At 40.4% G+C, this 19,333-nt stretch overlaps 2 protein-coding genes across 3 annotated transcripts; both read left to right on the top strand.

The window, feature by feature from the left end:
* The first annotated feature begins 634 nt into the window (after positions 1-634).
* Positions 635-5,995, top strand: lgi2b (leucine-rich repeat LGI family, member 2b). Its single transcript, XM_026998806.3, has 8 exons — positions 635-1,121; positions 1,332-1,403; positions 1,725-1,796; positions 2,116-2,187; positions 2,678-2,749; positions 3,088-3,257; positions 3,363-3,527; positions 3,623-5,995. Exons 1-8 carry the CDS (start codon positions 946-948, stop codon positions 4,435-4,437), a joined length of 1,614 nt encoding a protein of 537 aa, XP_026854607.3. The 5' UTR covers positions 635-945; the 3' UTR covers positions 4,438-5,995.
* An 819-nt stretch (positions 5,996-6,814) lies between these two features.
* On the top strand, positions 6,815-19,044 carry ccdc149b (coiled-coil domain containing 149b). 2 transcript variants are annotated; one of them, XM_026998829.3, is made up of 13 exons: positions 6,815-7,290; positions 8,773-8,934; positions 9,142-9,180; positions 9,337-9,444; positions 10,242-10,358; positions 10,848-11,020; positions 11,756-11,828; positions 13,293-13,377; positions 13,729-13,876; positions 15,435-15,511; positions 15,930-15,962; positions 16,657-16,743; positions 16,906-19,044. In XM_026998829.3, the coding sequence occupies exons 1-13, from the start codon at positions 7,240-7,242 to the stop codon at positions 17,472-17,474; spliced, it is 1,722 nt and encodes a 573-aa protein (XP_026854630.2). In that variant the 5' UTR covers positions 6,815-7,239; the 3' UTR covers positions 17,475-19,044. The 2 variants fall into 2 exon arrangements, with proteins under 2 accessions (XP_026854630.2, XP_026854631.2); XM_026998830.3 differs by lacking the exon at positions 15,930-15,962.
* The last annotated feature ends 289 nt before the right edge of the window (positions 19,045-19,333 follow it).

Below are 19,333 nucleotides of genomic sequence, written 5' to 3'. Positions count from 1 at the left end.
TGGCTGTGGCACATTATATGTGTCAGTGTCACTGCTGGGTTTGATTACATGTGTCAGTGTCACTGCTGGGTTTGTTTACATGTGTCAGTGTCACTGCTGGGTATGTTTACATGTGTCAGCGTCACTGCTGGGTTTGATTGCATGTGTCAGTGTCACTGCTGGGTTTGTTTACATGTGTCTGTCACTGCTGGGTTTGATCACATGTGTCAGTGTCACTGCTGGGTTTGTTTACATGTGTCTGTCACTGCTGGGTTTGATTACATGTGTCAGTGTCACTGATGGGTATGTTTACATGTGTCAGTGTCACTGCTGGGTTTGATTACATGTGTCAGTGTCACTGCTGGGCTGAAATCCTCCACCACTCAGTGGTCAGATGTTAGCCATCCTCTAGCCCCACATCAAATTAAGAGTATTTTATAATTACGATTCCGACTAGACATCGTGCTCAGTGTTAAAAGTCTTTTTTTTTTTTTTTTTTTTGTCCTTGCCTCTGCGAAATCTTATGAAATGCTTAGTCTTTATACGACAGCTTGCGCTCTGGTTAGAGCTGCCCTATAACAAGGACATTAGTGACGCATTCCTCGGTTAACTGGATTTAACATACCGTGTCAGTTATGTAACAATATAATAATATAATAAAAGTTTTTTGACCAAGCAAGTTTTGGTTAAATAAAATGTAGTAGTAGTAATAGTTTATACTACTTCAGGAAAGATTAAAGGTACTCGAATGATCATTTATTAAGTTCACTTCGGAAGCTGACCATCATTTTGCCAGTGTAAGTGTAATGTCCCATCAACTGTAGTACTGCAGGCGTGCCGGGTGGATCCAGAGGTCTCCGCTAGTGGGGCAGATGAAAACACTGCACTAGTCTTTGCTGAGGTCAGTCTGTGCAGCGCCCAGTGCTGCTCTCCTCTTAACAAAAACACCTTATTCATACAAGCGAAATGTCTCGCGTTCGACATTTTATCTGGATAACTTTACTGTTTTCGTGTAGCGTTCAAGTATTTCAGGCAAAACGGATTTTCAAGTGCCCTTCAGGTTGCACTTGTACGTCTGATTCTATTATTTGCGTCGGATCATCTTTCATCCCTCGGGCTGTTCCGAGTGACATCAACTCTCTGTAAGTCTCTGGGGTCTTGTCAGTATTCAAGAAAAAACAAACTGAACGGTGTTTATTTTGTGATCGCAAAACGCTTCTTAACTTGTTTAGTTTCAATGGGTAGTTTTATTTGTCTACTAATGTAGACATTTAGTCAGACCGAATCTACAAATGGTGTGTCAAAAATGATTAAAACTGAATAACTGATTTTAATAAAGGCATGTTTTGCAGGAGTATTGTCAATGGAAGCTTCCCAGAAATCAAAGCATCTATGTTCTCCCTTATACCATCGCTGCAGTTACTGTAAGGAACCAAACACATTACATGATGTTTTCCTCGGAGACAGATTACACCAAAAATAAAATCTTGATATTCAGATGCTATTTATAATCTAAATGATGTTTATGGTAATCCCAAAAAAAAACCAAACAGCTGTGATAGATTATTAAACAGGGAATTCAACATATAGTATGTGTATTATGCCACTTTACAGGACGATAAAACGAGCACATCTGCTATTGTGGTTAATGAACGCGAATTATCATATGTAGTAAAACGCTATGAAGAGGATGTCTTGTTATTTTCACAGAGATGTAAATGGACAAATGTTTTCCCGTCTTTCAGGCTCCTTAGTTCAAATTCCCTCTCCAACATAAAGGAGGACGCATTCTCTGGCCTTCCTCACCTTGAATACTTGTAAGTGTATGGCGACACACCTATGCAGTATTTGTGATTGATCAAATTACTTTAGTATTAGTATTATTAAAGTTACTAAATGTAATTCACAGCTATATCTATTACAATTGTATAGAAAAAAATAGCATACATCAATATAGTTAATACAAGGTTTTGCTTTGTCCCATGAGGCCTAAACTAACCCATGGACCAACAACTGTGAAACAACTGTTTAGTTTGTAGTGTTTGCTATCTGAAATATGAAGTGAATTTTTATGTACTGCAAGTTTCTCTAATATGAACTGGCCTAATATTTTTCAAACCACTGCCACTCACTCAGGTTTATTGAAGGGAACAAGATCGATGCAATTAGCAAATATGCCTTCAGAGGACTTCGTGATGTCACACATTTGTAAGTTGCTGGGACACACAGAAGCACTGCATGGAATAAGAAGTTTCAGCTCGTCAGCAATGGAAATATGCAGTAAAAGTATTTTTAAAATTCCAGCAAATACTTGTTTAGCCCATTAGCTTAATTGTCTGAATCAACCCAGTAAAGTTTGGCTATAATTGTGCTGTGTCAAGAAGAAAAAAAAAGAAAAAAAGAAAAAAAAAGACCTGAAAAAAAGAACATTTTGTGCATTTTGTTAGGAAAATGTGGCTATTTGAGAATAAGAATACATTAATCATTACTCAGTTATTTTAAACTGTTGCTTAAAGTTAAAATTAAGTCCCATATATAGAATAGTTTGTACATAATTGTGTATTATACAGATAAATTGGAAAGGTCTTCTTGTGCCACCTACACAAAGAACTGAGTTTTGAAAGATCACCTAATTATTTTGTGTATGTTTCTCTTTTCAAGTCATTTCTTCTCTATTTTCCCCTTCCCCTCTCTAAAGATCTCTGGCAAACAATAATATGAAAACCCTCCCAAAAGGCTTGTTTGGTGATTTGCATTCTTTGATCGAACTGTGAGTACTGTTCCTGTGCCTGTGCTTCTGAAGATGAAACCACAGAATGAGAAACAACAGGTTAAGATAAAAAGCAAATGTCAGCTATTGCAGGCAAAACACTTGCTAGAAGTGTTGATAGAAGAGGTTGTTTTGTTGTTGTTTTTGTTGAGGGAAAGCAATCAAATCTTCTTCAGCCAACAAACTGAAGTTTTCACTCACCCTTAATATTTATTTATTTATTGCTGCCATGGAGCAAAAATACACAAGCAATGCTATGTAAACAACTACACCACTACAGTTATCAAACAGGCACAGGTGTGTCTTCTAATCGAACTATTCTTTGTTCACAACATTAGAGACTTGAGGGGGAACCTGTTTCAATGTGACTGTGAGTCCAAGTGGTTAATGCTATGGCTGAAGAGGTCAAATGCTACAGTCTCAGATGTGTACTGCGCAGGGCCTGCAGACCTCAAGGGTCTCCTAATGAAAGATGTTCCTGATAAACATGCCAAGTGCATCTCCACTGGTAACTTGCTCTACAAATCAACAATTTTATTTCATATTTTATGTTGCTACTCGAAGTATGAAACAGCTTACGCTACTTTTCGGGTTTGTGTTGTTTGTTTCCCAGATTTTGTCTCTCATCAAATCATAAACACCCAGTCCATGTCAGCTGATATTTTCTTCTATAAAGAAGACATTTATGCTGCATTGCCTGTGCCAGACTCAGACAGCTGCATCATCATGGAATGGGATCACATCGAGACCAAATTCAGGCCTTTTGATAACATCACAGGTTCAATACAAAGTACTACTTATTAATAATATAACTGTGAACTGAATAAATCTGAATGTAAATAAAACTTTAAAATGGTTCTTATCTTGTTCCAGGACAATCTGTTATTGGGTGCAGGTCTGTGCTGATTAACGAGCAGTCATTTGTGATTGTCACTCAGCTCTTCAATGGCTCACGCATTTACAAATTCAACCAAGAGCAGAACAAGTTCACCAAGTTCCAAGCAGTAGAGATGCTGAACGTGTCCAAGCCAAATGACATCGAGGTCTTCAGAATTGGGGATGAGCAGTTCTTTCTGATCGTCGACAGCTCCAAAGCGGGCGTGTCCACCCTCTTCAGGTGGAATGACACAGGCTTCTTCCCTCACCAGTTTCTTCATGAGTGGTTTCGTGACACTGACGCAGAATTTTTTGACCTGGATGGCAAAGCTGCTCTCATACTCACAAGCCGTTTACAGCCCCCCATTATTTACCAGTGGAACAAGGGCAACCAGATGTTTGTTCTCTATGATGAGATACCGAATATGGATGACATGGTTAGTGTGAAAGCCTTCAGAATCAACAACATCCTCTACTTAGCAATGGCCTGCTACATTGGAGATTCAAAGGTCCTGAAGTGGACGGGTAAGAACTTTGTGGAAGTACAAGGCATGCCCTCCCGTGGCGCAATGGTCCTACAGCCCTTCATGTTCAAAGACCAGCACTATCTGGTTCTGAGCAGTGACTATTCGTTCTCACAGATCTACAGGTGGGACAAGGAGAAGCAGCTGTTCATCAAGTTCAGGGAGGTCTATGTTCAGTGGCCACGTTCTTTTACTCCACTCTCTACAGGTCAGCGCGACTTTCTCTTCGCTACCAGCTTCAAGGGAAAATCGAAGGTTTTTGAACATGTTTCAGTTGATTACAGCTGAGGCCACAGAGCACTTACAGTGGGCTTTGGTGTTATAGTGTAATATGTAAAGACAAATGCTAAACAAACCCTTACTCCCTGAATATGTATGCAAATAACCCTGTCTTGGCCTAAATACTGACCAATGCAATAATATATGAGCAAAAATGGTTGTGGAGCTATTCAGTTTGCCTGGAAGAGTCATAAGGTGGTGCATGCCTGTTGTTTAGAATTCTGTAAAGTTTTTTACACTTATCAAAGTTATTCAGCTGGCTTCACCTTAGTATTTCAGTTTCCTAAAAGTGCAGACGTTATAAGGCCATGAAGATACTGATAAGGACACTCATCCGTTACAAAGAATTTTGCATTATGGTTACCACAATAACATGTACCAATGACATGTGTTACCATGCTACCATGCTTTTGGGAGATCAGACCCTAAGTACGTTTACCTTTCCCATGGGGTTGTCTGAAGCCATGATTAAAGCCACTCTAAGAGCCTGTTACCGTTACCATGCTGAGACAAACCAATGTCACCATAGCTTTTTAAGTTGATTTAATGCCATGCTGTTAGGTTTAGCAGTGCTGACCAAAGATAACATACCTAACATGGATAACACAGCCTAACATGGAGCTTGAACAATAGTCTGAGGCATCACCCCTCCAAAAGTGGTGGGGGAAAAAAAAGAAAATTCATGTTGATATGTCATTTTAAATCTGGCATCATGTCCCTGTGGAAGTCCTTTTAAATAGTTTGGCTATTTAGACATATTTAAGAGTAAATACTGTACAAAATTCTATAAAACAACCAACAAACAGGCTAACATACCTGTCAAGATTACCAGAGCATTCTGGTCGATCATCTTTATTTCTCCGATTGACAAAAACATCTTCCATCTTACTTTTAGCTTGTATACTTTAATGCTATGTGTCCTAAACTGAGCCCAACCTAATGAAATATTAAACTATTCAAAGACTGCTGTATGTCAGGGCTTCTATTAGCCATATTTAAAAATCTCCAAGTATTAACCATCATGTTAGCTATATGTTACAATAGAGATCACGTGACAAAAGCCACGCGTAAGTAGAATGAATATATTATATATCTTTAAAACGTGTCCTGCTCTTTTGGCGCTAAAAATAAATTCATTGATTAACTTCGGCCTGTACTGGCGCAAAAGCATTAGGCAGCTACAAACACCGGCTGTCCAGACAGGTTTGTCGTCTTTCCACTTTCACTTCTCTGAGCATATTAGATAGTGCTTCGCAATTCATGTACGAAAGCTGCTGCTTCTTGAGGAATATCCCACCCGCAGATGAAATGGAGAGTTGAACTGGTCACGTTAATATCTAGGACTACATGTCGGCTCATACCTATAGGTTAGTGCTCCGAACATGTGGTTCAAGTGCCCGCTCGTCCCCGCGGTTGTTTCACAGCAGCTGAAGGAACCATGTGCTGCCCTGTACCCTACTCTACATAGAGAAAGACAAAATAAATGTACCTTTCCATGCTATTCTTGGTGCTCGTTCATGTTTTTGTGAATTAAAGCGCGTTTTCCTCATTTGCCGTATTTAATCTACGACAGCGTTTACTCTCTGATTTTTGACTCTCGCAACTTTCCATTTTCCTGATATGCAATTCTATGTCCCTCCAGCAAGGTGAACGCAATAAATAAAAAATAAAAATAAAATAAAAATGACCAGGAGTTCAGTTTGCATGAACCAGAAACAATGGCCAGCGAGGGAGTACTGCTGCCTGCACATCTCATCTTAGCCACCTGCTGTATCTGCTGATTTAATGCCAGGCGGGATGAACAAGTCATGAGACTGCACAATGTCGCAGTGCTAACAAATGGATCGATCTGCAGCCCGAGTGGTAAGCTGGACATTATCCGTAAGCATAGCCTCCTTTTGTTAAGGCTCTCTTCCCATAACCGACAGCTAGGCCTATATGTGAGCTGTCAAAACACATTTATTGATTCCATCCCAATATGAGTTTCCCAGCAATTAAATAGCTGCTGCAATGTATATCTGATTTGGAACAACTTTTAAAATTACACTGGACATCAAAATGTAAACTTGTTTTGCTTCTCAAACTAAAATAGTGGACCCTATATTATTTTTATGCTGAAGGTAAATCTGATTATGGATTTGTCACATATTTATTCACGTATTTAATGTTTATGGAATTTTCACGTATGTTTTTAACCAATATTTCATTTACGTCTTACGTTAAGTATATATTACTTATTCAGACATTAGTCTGCTATTGCACTTGAAATATGTACAGAGGTGCTCCTAAAATGTACAGGTGTATTTTTGTCATTATTTGGCCTCAGGAACATCCCTCTAGTGTCCAGCAGTAGCCAATACAGAGGAGCTCCACTTTCCTTACACAATGACATGAGTATACTGGTCAACAACAACAAAAAAAAAATGGCTTCAGCATGAAAAAAACATCATTGACACGTATTTTTATTTATTTTTTTGCAGGAAGCAAAATAATCGTTGACTAGTGTTGGAGCTACACAGCAGTATTTAGAAAGATCCCCGATTTATTAATGTTAGCCTACTGCACGGCAGAGTTCGGCTAAAATCCAGTACGTGAAGCGGGGGCGACTGCTCTTTCATGTCCACAGCGCCTGGGTTTGCACGGGCGACGCCACCGTGGGGAGACACATGAGGCACGCTGACGTTGCTTTTCCCAACAGGAAGAGAGGATCAATCTGCTATGTTATTCGCGGTGGATAAACATGCTTTCCGAGTGACACATTCCTGATATTCCTAAACGGTTTGTTTTATTTGAGGACACCACGGAGCCCAAATGAATCCTTCCCGAAGAAGCGAAAGCGACTGGCAAGGGCTCGTCAACGAGGTACGTCGATGGCCAGCTGGTTGCGAACGAGCTCCTGCTTACCGGGATGCCAGTTTCCGTTTCACGAGCTGCCCCGATCTGCTACGGTCAGGACGTCGGTTCCGTGCGGAGAGGATAGCGCGTGTTTGATGTTGTAGCTGCGCCATGCACTCTGCATGTGCGCCTTAATGGCGAAAAGCATTAACCTGCATCCTGACAGTCGTAACTGATTCAGTCCCAATGCCACACAGAAACCGAACGTTATTCAGACTTGAAGCGGAAAAGGTTCATAGAAAGAGGGAAACGCGCGCCATGATTTCTCTCATGAGCGGATGACATAAATATCAGTCCGACGCAGAATATCACCAACCAGCGCGCGTACGATTCAGAACTTCATTCAGTAATTTTCCATCCGCACATAGCCATATATTGGCTAATTTGAGAACAGCAGCGTGAAGAAAGTACCATTCAATGGCAAACAGGCCTCTTTTGAACAAAGGGTAGATCTATAAGCCTTTGCCGATTGGGCCAAGGGACCGCGCAGCCGTCCTGTAATTACAAACACCTCTCTGCCTCGTGCACTAGACTTTGCGGATGGCTGAAAGAAACACTCACAGTAGTGCCATCAATGCATGCTTTATTAATTAATGACGTTGCCGAGGTTAGTTACTTATTTGTTGGTTACTTATCCACCGCTTCTTAATCGGAGGGTGAAGTTGGCGCCGTCTGTGTAAAGAGAGTGTTCACGTCGCATATTTGCTGCGTACTTCATGTTTTACAGACAAAGATGAACTAAATGAATCATGCTCACTAAATCATTTTCTCAGTTTTGACATATAAAGTCACCAAAAGCAAGACTAAAAATACGCAACCTAAACAATTTGCATTCTGAAATGAAAAAAAAACGAAACTTTGAATGAATTGAAATAATAAATATTTTACAAAATAAAATTTTAAATTAGATTTTAAGTTGGTTTTTTTTACATTCATAATATCAGGATGAGAAACAGAATCAATACTTGAATTTATGACCACATCTTCGTTTAGTTCATCTGTCTGTAAAACAAAGCGCGCAGCAACTATGCATCGTGAACACTCCTTAATAATTATGGGGCCATCCTCAGCCTCCAATTAAGCTGCGAATAAATGACCTAAGCGTCATTTAGTAAGGCATGTGCCAGTCGCAAAAATACTGCAGAAAAACTTCCACAGCAGAGGCAACCAAAGGAGTGTTGGTGAAAACATTTAAAGAGTAGTATATTCACTTTAATGTGTAACATTAATTACAGAATAGTGACATTACCTATACAAGGACCATGATTTTTGTACAAAGAGAATGAAGTAGTTTCAAGCATCCTTACTGAAAAAGAGCCCAGTATTTAAAATGGTGTAAGCCGCGCGATGGACTGGTTGTTGCTGCTAAACAACTCTGGGGGGGGGGACGACCTTCTGAGTGTTCCTGAAAAAAGAGGAGAATAAAGAGCATTTGTTTCCTATGCTCAGTTCCTGGTGTGCAAACGAAAGCTGGAGAGTAAGAAGGAGGCACTGCTGATCCTTTCCAAAGAGCTGGACACCTGCCAACAGGAGCGCGACCAGTTTAAACTGATGGCCAATCAGCTGCGAGAACGTCACCAGGGCCTGAAGAAGAAATACAGAGAACTCATAGTGAGTTTCTACATTATTCTATTTCATACACTTTCTATACAGTTTAAATTATTATTCCTAAAAATAAAACAAATTTCGTGACCCCATTGCATGCGTATGTTGAAATAATGGGGACGAGCCCAAAAGTGGTATTCCGTTATAGAGTTGCTCATTCAATTGTGCACAGATTGATAGATGCATTAATTAAGTGTATTCTTTCATCTACAGGATGGTGATCCAACTCTGCCTCCAGAAAAAAGGAACCAGGTTTGTAACCTGCCTCTTGATTTCATTAAACCAACAATTTCATTAGACTCCATGTTTTCATTGGTTTGGTTAATTGCTCAATTTCCCCCAGTGTGGACACGGCCGTGGGCTAGTCTCTGTGTTTCTGTGCCGATGCTGTATTTGAACGCTTGCTAGATGAATCTGGCCCAGCTGTTGAGGGACGCCCACGAGAAGAACAGGCAGCTGAGTGACGAGGTGAAGGAGCTGAGTCAGAGATTAGCAGAGGTCCAGGGTGACAACAAGGTACACACTGGATGTTTCGCATCAGGTCCCACACAGGCACACAGACGGCAGCGCCTCTCAGTAACGTTATTACTGAAATAATCACAGATTTTAAAAGAGAATAAGAAAAATGGGAAGCGATACTTACATGACCTACGTATTCTTTTTTTAATCCCTTAAACGCCGTATGCTTATTAATCAGTTAACACTCTGCAGACACATGCTTCGTATTATTCAGTAACTACTGATTCATTATGTGCAGTGAAACTCAAATCAAATCAAAATTTATTTATATAGCGCTTTTTAAAACTGATGTTGTCACAAAGCAGCTTTACAAATGTCCAAGTCCAAGCCCCCAGTAAGCAAGCCAAGGGCGACAGTGGCAAGGTAAAACTCCCTAGAGCACAAAGAAGAAACCTTGAGAGGAACCAAGACTCAAGGGTGGGGGGCATCCTCCTTTGGCCAACAATGGTCTCCACAATAACAATTTTTTAAAAGAAAAAACTAACATGAACAGTGATATGAGACTGGGGGCTGTAAGGCTGGAACTGTTGATTGATTCTTTGAGGTTTAAGAGAACAGCGATTAGTTTTCTGTATATTATGTAGGACATATTATGCATAAGATCAGGACTGGTGAATGGTTCTGACTTTTAAAATTTGCACAAATTCAGAATTATTATTCTGAATGAATAACATGGCATGACTGGACTCAGTATAAATGTATTAGTTATGACTGGTGTTAAGCCCTGTGAATGGAGTCCCTTCAAGGGATGTAATTGCAAGTGTTTAGAGCACCAATCATGTCTCGCGTTTAAGGTGCTGAGGATGACCATTACCAGACAGCGCCTTGGTGATGAAGAGGTGGGGGTCCGGCATTTTCCAGCCCATGAGAGAGAGGACCTTGTCCAGCAGCTGGAGAGCGCGAGAGATCAGGTGATCCATCTGCGTCATCTAGCTCACGCAGGAGCCAAACAAAGGAAGACACAAATGCAAGACAACCAGCTGCAGGGAGTGCACGTTCATGTTAAAATCCTCATCTAGCAAACGATGTGCGTTACGAACTACTTAGCTCTCTTTGCTGGAATTTTTAAAGTATAATATGTTTCTTTCAGACAAGCAGTGTCGTGTGGGGATCTCGCAGCAGCTGGGCCGGGTTCAACTTGCGACCATAACAGAAACACACCACAAGTGAAACAAAATTGGTCGCAAATGGTGCATGATGTTGTGTGTTGACTTCTTAAACAGCATTCAGCTGACACTTTTCTCCAAAGCAGTTTATAGTTATGACAGAATGCACTTTTGAGCAACTGCAGGTCTTGCCCAGTGGGCCAACAGTGCCACATGGGCAGTGGTGGGGCTTGAACTCACAGCCTTCAAATTACTAGTCAAGTAATTTAACCACTGAGCTGCCCCTGCCCTCAGAATGAGGAACTGGGGCACAGCCTGAAGGCGGCAACAGATGAACTGCAGGACGTGCGAGCAGAAAGGAAGGTTTACCAGGAGAAAGCTCAGCGCCTGAACCTCGAGATTAACCGTGTCCTGGGCTGCCATGGCAACCGCATCCTGGATGTGGATGCTCTGTGTATGGAGAACAGGTCAGTGGTGCTTTTGCTGTGTACAGCAGTGCATAAACGTGCACCCTTGGACAAGCCATGCCAGCAAAACTGTAAATAATACAATTTGTGAAGTTATTTATTCTTTTGTAATGTGTTTGTGCTGATATTTGTGCCGTACAAAATGTTATTTCTGCTGGATTGGTTTTAAGATATTATAATGTTATATTTCATTATAAATCTGTGGCAGGGAATGATGTTACATTACAATTAACTACATTCAACTCGAAACCAAACAAAATTAAAATAAAAGGTAAATGTCAGGTGTCTAAATGACAGCTTTGTCTCACTGGTACAAAACGTGGCACTTACAAAAGGTCTGAGAGTCTGGAATGAAAAGTTGGGCACCGTAATGGGACCCAAGGCTTTTATATATCATTTACTTAATACCACTTTAAAAGCCTGTGCAGTAGTCCAGATGGTAATTTAATAAAAGTTCCATACATTGGACATTTTCAAAGATTGTTTGCTTGGGCAAAGTTGGCTTCTATGCAACTACTGTAGCTTAGCTTGGTGAAAGCTACTCACTATTGTGGGAAATATATAAAGTGAAGAAAAACCTATGAATACAGACCCAGAGAGTCACATAATTGTTGTCTGTCAGCAGTAAAGCCCAAATGAAATGGTTAGAAACATGACTTTCATATTCCTTTTTACTGTACTTGGATGTTGTGTGTTGCTCTCAGCTATACTCCACATATGATTTGTGTTTATTAGGTATCTTCATGAGAGGTTTGTGCAGCTTCAAGAGGAAGTCAGCCTGCTAAAAAGTAATTTAATGAAGTACAAGGCAAGTATTTGTTTAAATCAAAATAAATAATATGATTAACAGCACTGTTTCTACCATTTACATCAAATATTATAATCTTCACTTTGACTATCTTAGAAAAAAAATGCAAGACATGGCTGCCTTTTATTTCTGGTGCATATTGATGAGCATGAACGATGTTGAATATGACTTTACAAACTCACACCCACCGGCCACTGTATTAGGTACATTTTGCTAATACCGGGTTGGACCCCCTTTTGCCTTCACAACTGCCTTAAATTCTTCATGGCGTAGTTTCAACAAGCTGCTGGAAACATTCCTCAGAGGTTTTGGTCCATATTGACACGATAGCATAATGCAGTTGCTGCAGATTTGTAGGCTGCACATCTATGATGGGAGTCACCCGTTCCTCCACATCCCAGTGGTGCTCTACTGGACTGAGATCTGGTGACTGTGGCAGCTGTTTGAGTGCAGCACACTCATTGTCATGTTCAAGAAACCAGCTTGAGATGATTTGAGCTTTGTGACATGGAAGGAGCCATCAGAAGATGGGGTCACTGTGGACACGGTCAGCAACAACACTCAGGTAGGTTGTGGCGTTTAAACAATGCTCAGTTGGTATCAAGGGGCCGAAAGTGTGCCAATAAAATATCCCTCCCATACCAACACCAGCCGCCTTAACCGCTGATACAAGGCAGGATCAATCCATGCTTTCGTGTTGTTTATACCAAATTCTAACCCAGCTATCTGAATGTTGCAGCAGAAATCGAGCCTCATCAGACCAGGCAACATTTTTCCAATTTTCTATTGTCCAATTTTGCTGAGTTCGTGTGAATTGCAGGCTGACAGGAGTGGCACCCGGTGTGGTCTTCTGCTGCTCTATCCCGTCTGCTTCAAGGTTCGATGTGCTGTGTGTTCAGAGATGCTCTTCTGTATACCTCAGTTGTAACAAGAGGTTATTTGAGTTATTGTTGAATTGCTGTCATCTTGAACCAGTCTGGCCATTCTCCTCTGACCTCTTACATCCAGAGAAGTGCCGCTCACTGGATATTTTCTCTTTATTGGACCATTCTCTGTAAACCCTACAGATGGTTTTGTGAAAATCCCAGTAGATCAACAGTTTCTGAAATACTCAGACTAGCCCGTCTAGCACCAAGAACCAGGCATATTCAAACTCAGTTAAATCAGCTTTCTTCCCCATTCTGATGCTTGGTTTGAACTTCAGCAGGTCATCTTGATTATGTCTACATGCCTAAATGCATTGAGTTGCTTCCAGGTGATTGGCTGATTAGAGATTTGCATTAACAAGCAGTTGAACAGGTGTACCTAATAAAGAGGCCGGTGATTGTACTGTATGTGCATTATAATGTATTTGCCAGAATATTTAATACACCATTATCACAAATATAACACATCTGTAATAGGGCATTAAGCATGTAATTTACCGATGTACATTTTTGTATGTTCCAATCTGTTTCTTTGCAGAGTGCTCTTGAGAGCAAGAAGAACTGTAAAGTCTACAGCAATGCCAATAGTAGTGCTCTAACAGGTGTCCTCTCAGCCAAACAAGGTACTGAAAGTTCAGTGTAGTCACAGTGTACAACTACATTTATGCTGTGGTTTTGGTTTGGTTTTTGCATTGTTAAAAGGTACACAATACTTTACACGGTAGAGTACTACAGAGTACAGGCCTGTATAAAAATGATTTTGGGAACATATGAATGTTTATCATGTGTTTGTAAAAAATTATAGTAAATGACTATTTTCTGAATAAAGAAGAGTAATATCAGTCAATAGTTTTGCATTCCTGTGACCTCATACATCTGAGTTTACCAGTCAGCTTCCTGATTTGAATCAGGGTCCATGAGGACCCCATTCGTGTCTCAGAAGTTGTCCTGTATTTTGCCCGTTGTGTTTGCAGTGCAAGAGCTTCTGCTGTCTGAGGAAAATGGTTGTAGCCTCCCTGTTACCCCCCAGTCCATCAGTGACCTGAAGTCACTGGCCACAGCTTTGCTGGAGACCATCCATGAGAAGAACATGGTAATACAGCACCAGCGCCAAACCAACAAGTGAGTTACTGGTCTGGCTAAAAAACATGCTTGATGCTGGGAATATTCTGGCTAGCGATGATCAGAAGGTTAACTACAGCAACTGAAAAAAAAAAAAAAAACATTTCAGTGCCACATATGAAGGATGTTAGTGTGTAGTTTAGCCATTTATCATTATATTGGTGAGCGATTACAAGGTGGACGTATACGCTGAGAAGAGCAAGACTTATTAGGGACAAATCCAGAATCAGATTCCTAATCACAGTCCAGGGCTACAGAGCCAACACGGAGAGTCCAGGAATACATAGTAACAAGGAACAATACTAAGACAAAAATGGAAATAGGTTACAACAGAACATCACTAACACAAGAAGCAATACAAGCAGTGAGAACAACTAACAAGCAATAACGAACAAGGCATGGATTAATAATAACGAGCAACAAGACAGAACAAACACAGGATGTTTATCTACAGTGGTGTGAAAGTGTTTGCCCCCTTCCTGATATCTTATTTATTTTCTTTGCATGTTTGTCACACTTAAATGTTTCAGATCATAAACCAAATGTAAATATTAGACAAAGAAACACAAAATGCAGTTTTTAAAGAAATGTTTTTATTAAGGGAAAAAAAAAAAAAATCCGAGCCCACATGGCCCTGTGTGGAAAGGTGATTGCCCCCTAAACCTAATAACTGGTTGGGACACCCTTAGGAGCAACAACTGCAGTCATGCGTTTGCAATAACTGGCAATGAGTCTTTTACAGCGCAGTGGAGGAATTTGGCCCACTCATCTTTGCAGAATTGTTGTAATTCGGTAACATTGGAGGGATTTCAAGCATGAACCACCTTTTTAAGGTCATGCCACAACATCTCAATTAGATTCAGCTCAGGACTTTGACTAGGCCACTCTAAAGTATTGATTTTGTTTTTTTAAGCCATTCAGAGGTGGACTTCCTGGTGTGTTTTGGATTATTGTCCTGCCACAGTTAATGTATGTTTTAACGTTTTAAAATCACTTTTTCACATGTAGGTTTGTATTTTATTTAAAAATTGCATTTTGTGTTTACTTGTGTTATCTTTGTCTAATATTTAAATTTGTTTGATGATCTTAAACATTTGAGTGTGACAAACATGCAAAGAAAATAAGATATGAGGAAGGGGGCAAACACTTTTTCACACCTCTGTACATGTACAAATGAGAGTTAACAAGATACAGGTGATACAAATGAAAGGTGGGGAAACTCAAACGAGGGGCGGAACAACAAGGAAGCAAAGCAAAAGAAAGACATGAGACAGGGTAACCATGACGACGGAATGCTAGGGAGGGGCCATTGCGACAATCATCTGTTAATGCACAAGAGGATTATCAATGCGATGATAATGCTACACTTACAATTCTGACTCTGGTAAAGATGATGGTATGGTAGTAAATTGTATATTCCTGGAGATGATATCAACAGTTAATTTACAACTGTTATATATCATGACACCTCAATGTAATGAGAAAAAATATATCTGTGTAGAATATAATAAATCATTAATTTTATTCAACCTCTTGTGTTCCCTTCCTGTTCCAACAGGATTCTGGGTAACAGAGTTGCTGAACTGGAGGGCAAGCTGAGAACTCTGGAGGTGTCAGGACTGTGGAGTCTGCCTGGTAGCCACAACCTTATCGCAGTGTTAAGGGGCCTTACTCGGCGTCTCCTGTTACAGTGGCTATTAGCAGAGGCCATGCACTACACATTTCTGTGCCACATTTTCTGCTATTGCGTACCCAACTTGCTTCATGAAAGGCTTCATAATTACCTGATTCGAATGCATTGCAGTGTTTCAGCATTTGAGTATTTGAGCATTTGAGTGTACTGATGGTATGACATTATGCATATTCTGGGACAATTAGGAATTTTAATTGATCTTGACGTGTGAATATTTTTAAGATTTAGAATTGTGGCTGAATGTCATCTTCACTACTGTTCCCTACTGTGTTTTACTAAAATAACTTTGCTTAACTGTCTCTTTCTTCTTTTCCATCTCTTCCACTTCTTTTCATATCTGAATGAAACTGACTGAAACAGGTCTTTCTTACAGCGTGTCCGTGGGATTAGGGAGTATGTTTCCTTTTTTTAATCTGATGGTACTGTTTGTATCTTGATAGTGTTGTTTGCTCCCTGTCCCAATTCTTTTCCTTTTCCCTGTTCTTCCACACATTTCTGTTTCTGCCCTCTGCTATGAATGCATTCGCTAGACTGACTCTGTAGGTGTACATATAGGCTGCCGGTTCTTGTTTATGTCACGTCTATGTACTCATAAGTTAACGGGCTGGTGCCTACTTGTCTTGATCTCTGCACAGTTGTGCTTTATTACATAAAGCCTTTTTCATGAATGACCTTTTAATAAAACAGGGAGGACAGTGGAAGTCTGGATATTTAAATGTATACGAATGCATTTAAATTAGTTTATGTGGCATTGATAAGTCTTGGTATAATCTATTTACATTTACCAAGGTCATTTACCATATAATTGTATCAAAAGCTTCCATCTACCTCCTGCTCTTGGGACTAAACCAGGTCACTCATGAAATAGGCCAGTAAAAGTTAACACAAGGTACACAGGGTACAGGAATCTAGTACGGTCCTCCAGCTGACCTTGCAGCACAACGGATGACCTCAGAGTGGGGGATTACAACCTACAGTTGACCATGAAACAAATGGCAGTCTATTATGTACAGCTAAGGAGCCGATCACTCAGCGTATACACTACCGTGTGTCATACGGCAGTGACTGACTAGCGATTCATTGATAGGAGGAAGAGATGTAATTGTTCTGAGTGAACAGAAGCCTGTCCGGAGTGCCAGTACTTGTCCAGCGCAACTAAGGCAGGGATCTGTTGGTGAGAAAACTACTGTCAGTTTCACTTTTCAGCCAAGATGCAGTCACATGTATTTTAACATAATCTCATATGTGATGTTCAGTGAGCTCTTTGGCCTGGTGCACTGAAGCTAGTCGGTTTCTGTCAACTTCACTGCTGTGACTGTTTTCTCTGTCGTAACAGGAGATGAAGAGGTAGTGACAGGAGAAGAAGTGACAGAAGACACAGCTCTCACATCAGACTTGTGCCAACCCGACCAGCAGTGCACTACATACTCAAAAACCACAGAAACACCAAAAGTCAGCTTCCCAGTAGAAACCACAACTCCCAGTCCAAGCCCCTGTGAGGACCAGGATAATGAGGACTACTACCCCGCGTGCCCTGACCCAAAGAACACTCCTTGTCCTGTGGAGCGAGTTGCAGACAGCTGTGAGCCACAGACACTAGACAGTGGTGACGATTTACTGACCCGAGATCACAAGCACCCAAACACAGCTCAAGCTGTGTTCAGATGTTCACCAGAAGGAGGTGCTTCAGTCCCATGTTCTAAACAGAATCCTGATATTCAGGGTCTGTCAGAGACCACCTTAATCACGGCAGCAGGTGCACAGTATAGAGTGGACGACACAGTACTGTCTGAGGACACAGCAGTTGAGCCCACAGATGACTTGACAAGAGAGCAAACAGATCCAAAGTCCCAGCTTCCAACACCACAGACTCCAGACCAGGACAGCGAGAATGGCTCAGCATAGAACCCAGCATAGTACGACTCAGCATAGAACCCAGCATAGAGTGATTCAGCAAGGAATGACTCAGTAAAGAACTGTTGAAGGAACAGTTCATCCAGAAATGCTAAATGTGACTAGCAGTGACTGAAATTTAGCAAGTCAGCATGCTCCATTTTTATGGGGTTTTTTTTTTTGTGGAGAAGAAGACTGAAGGATTTTGAATGACTTCTTATAAAATACATTCCCTACTTTTTTTTCTTCTTGGTGGAATGTGTAATAACCAGCCTTCAGACAAACTGGATTTCGAGAGAAGAAAAGCATCACTTCTCAGCACGTTTCCTCACTTCTCATGACTTCTCAGCAGGCACATTCGTCAGCCACAGCATTTCTACCATATCAGTATGTACGGAGACCAGATTTCTCTGTGGTTCACAGTCAGCTTTATGCTCCAGTCTGTGCCACATACATGAAGTTTTTTCTGGGCTGATGTGGTGTTTATCACAGAACACATTGGTAGCAGTCACTCGACATGTTCACTATTTCAGTAGTCTTATGATTCAGTTTTTAGTAAACCAGAAGATATGAGGCATCTGAGATAACTTTCATATGTAAACTAGTCTCTGTCTGTCATTAGGCCAGTAGTTTGTAGGCCTCAGGATGCCAAAACGCTGTTTTCATTGTTTTGTTTTTTTTAACATGTCTGTTTCAAATTGCTGGGTAATTAATTAATCAACCAACAAATAAATAAACCAATTAAGTTATAATTAGGGGTGTAGCAAGGAGTAGTGTAGGTGAAAGAACATACAGCCTCACAGTGCACCTGGGCTAGTAGTGTTGCACTTTTAACTGGCCAGCAAGTCTAGATTTGGGAGTATAATAAGATTGCAACTCAGGCATTTCTCATAATCATTTCAGGCCTTATGAACCACAGAATTAAGGAAACATATTAACTTTCTGCATTTGTTTACATTAGGATAACATGGGACATTTTAATGTGATTAAAAAGGGGGACAGCTGGCCTTTTAAGGGCTGATGCCAAAATGAGGTTGAAGTAAATGTTAGGAACAAATGTTATGCTTATGCCAAACAATCTTAGATTACAGTACTATATCAGGAAGGCACAACACAACTTTTAAGATAGGTGGACAGCCAGAAAGAGATTGTTGAGTTCAGATAAAAACTTGTATGATGATACTACTGAGGCACCAACCCTGAACACAAGAAGACTGCATGACGTTTTGAAAAGGAGAAATTGGAACAAAAGTGGAATAACAGAATTATGTGAAGTCACACCTTGTGGCGGTTAGTCTTATAGTACTGTATATTTTTTTATTCATCTCACTTCACCACCTATTTGTCTTGTGTTCATGATTTGTCATGCAAGTGGCTAGCACAGTAGTCCCCCAGAAATCTCCTTCTGCTTTTGTTTTAAGATTATTGTACAGTCATTCCATGAAACTACTAACTACTGTACACTAGTAAAAAAGAGTATACAGTTCAGTAGCAAACATTACATGATTTATGGAAAGATGAAAATACACTGCAGATTCTGGTTCACATATATGTTGCAATAAAACCAGCAATTTGATACTTAGTTTGTTTCAATCTCTCTTTAGACTGTCATCTAGATGTTTTTTCCCCCAAACTAAACTATTAAATGGAAATTGAGATTTTACCCTACAGACTTTATTTCTGAACTGAAGTAGGGTGTGAGTTGGGGGCAGTTATAGCCTCAGATTTAATAGCAAGCCTGCTGCCTTACAGCTGATTTCTAATTAAAAACTGCACAACCCATCACATGAAAACTCTTAAGAAATCAAGGGCAAACAATGTATTCTTGCAATCTCATAGCCATCTCCAGCTCCATCTGAACATATCCATTA

The sequence above is a fragment of the Electrophorus electricus genome, chromosome 12, assembly GCF_041902795.1.
Source record: "Electrophorus electricus isolate QZ-2024a chromosome 12, ASM4190279v1, whole genome shotgun sequence".
In the NCBI taxonomy this organism is placed as follows: Eukaryota; Metazoa; Chordata; class Actinopteri; order Gymnotiformes; family Gymnotidae; genus Electrophorus; species Electrophorus electricus.
Note: the sequence above shows the minus strand (reverse complement) of the source record. Positions and strands in the feature narration are given on the sequence as shown.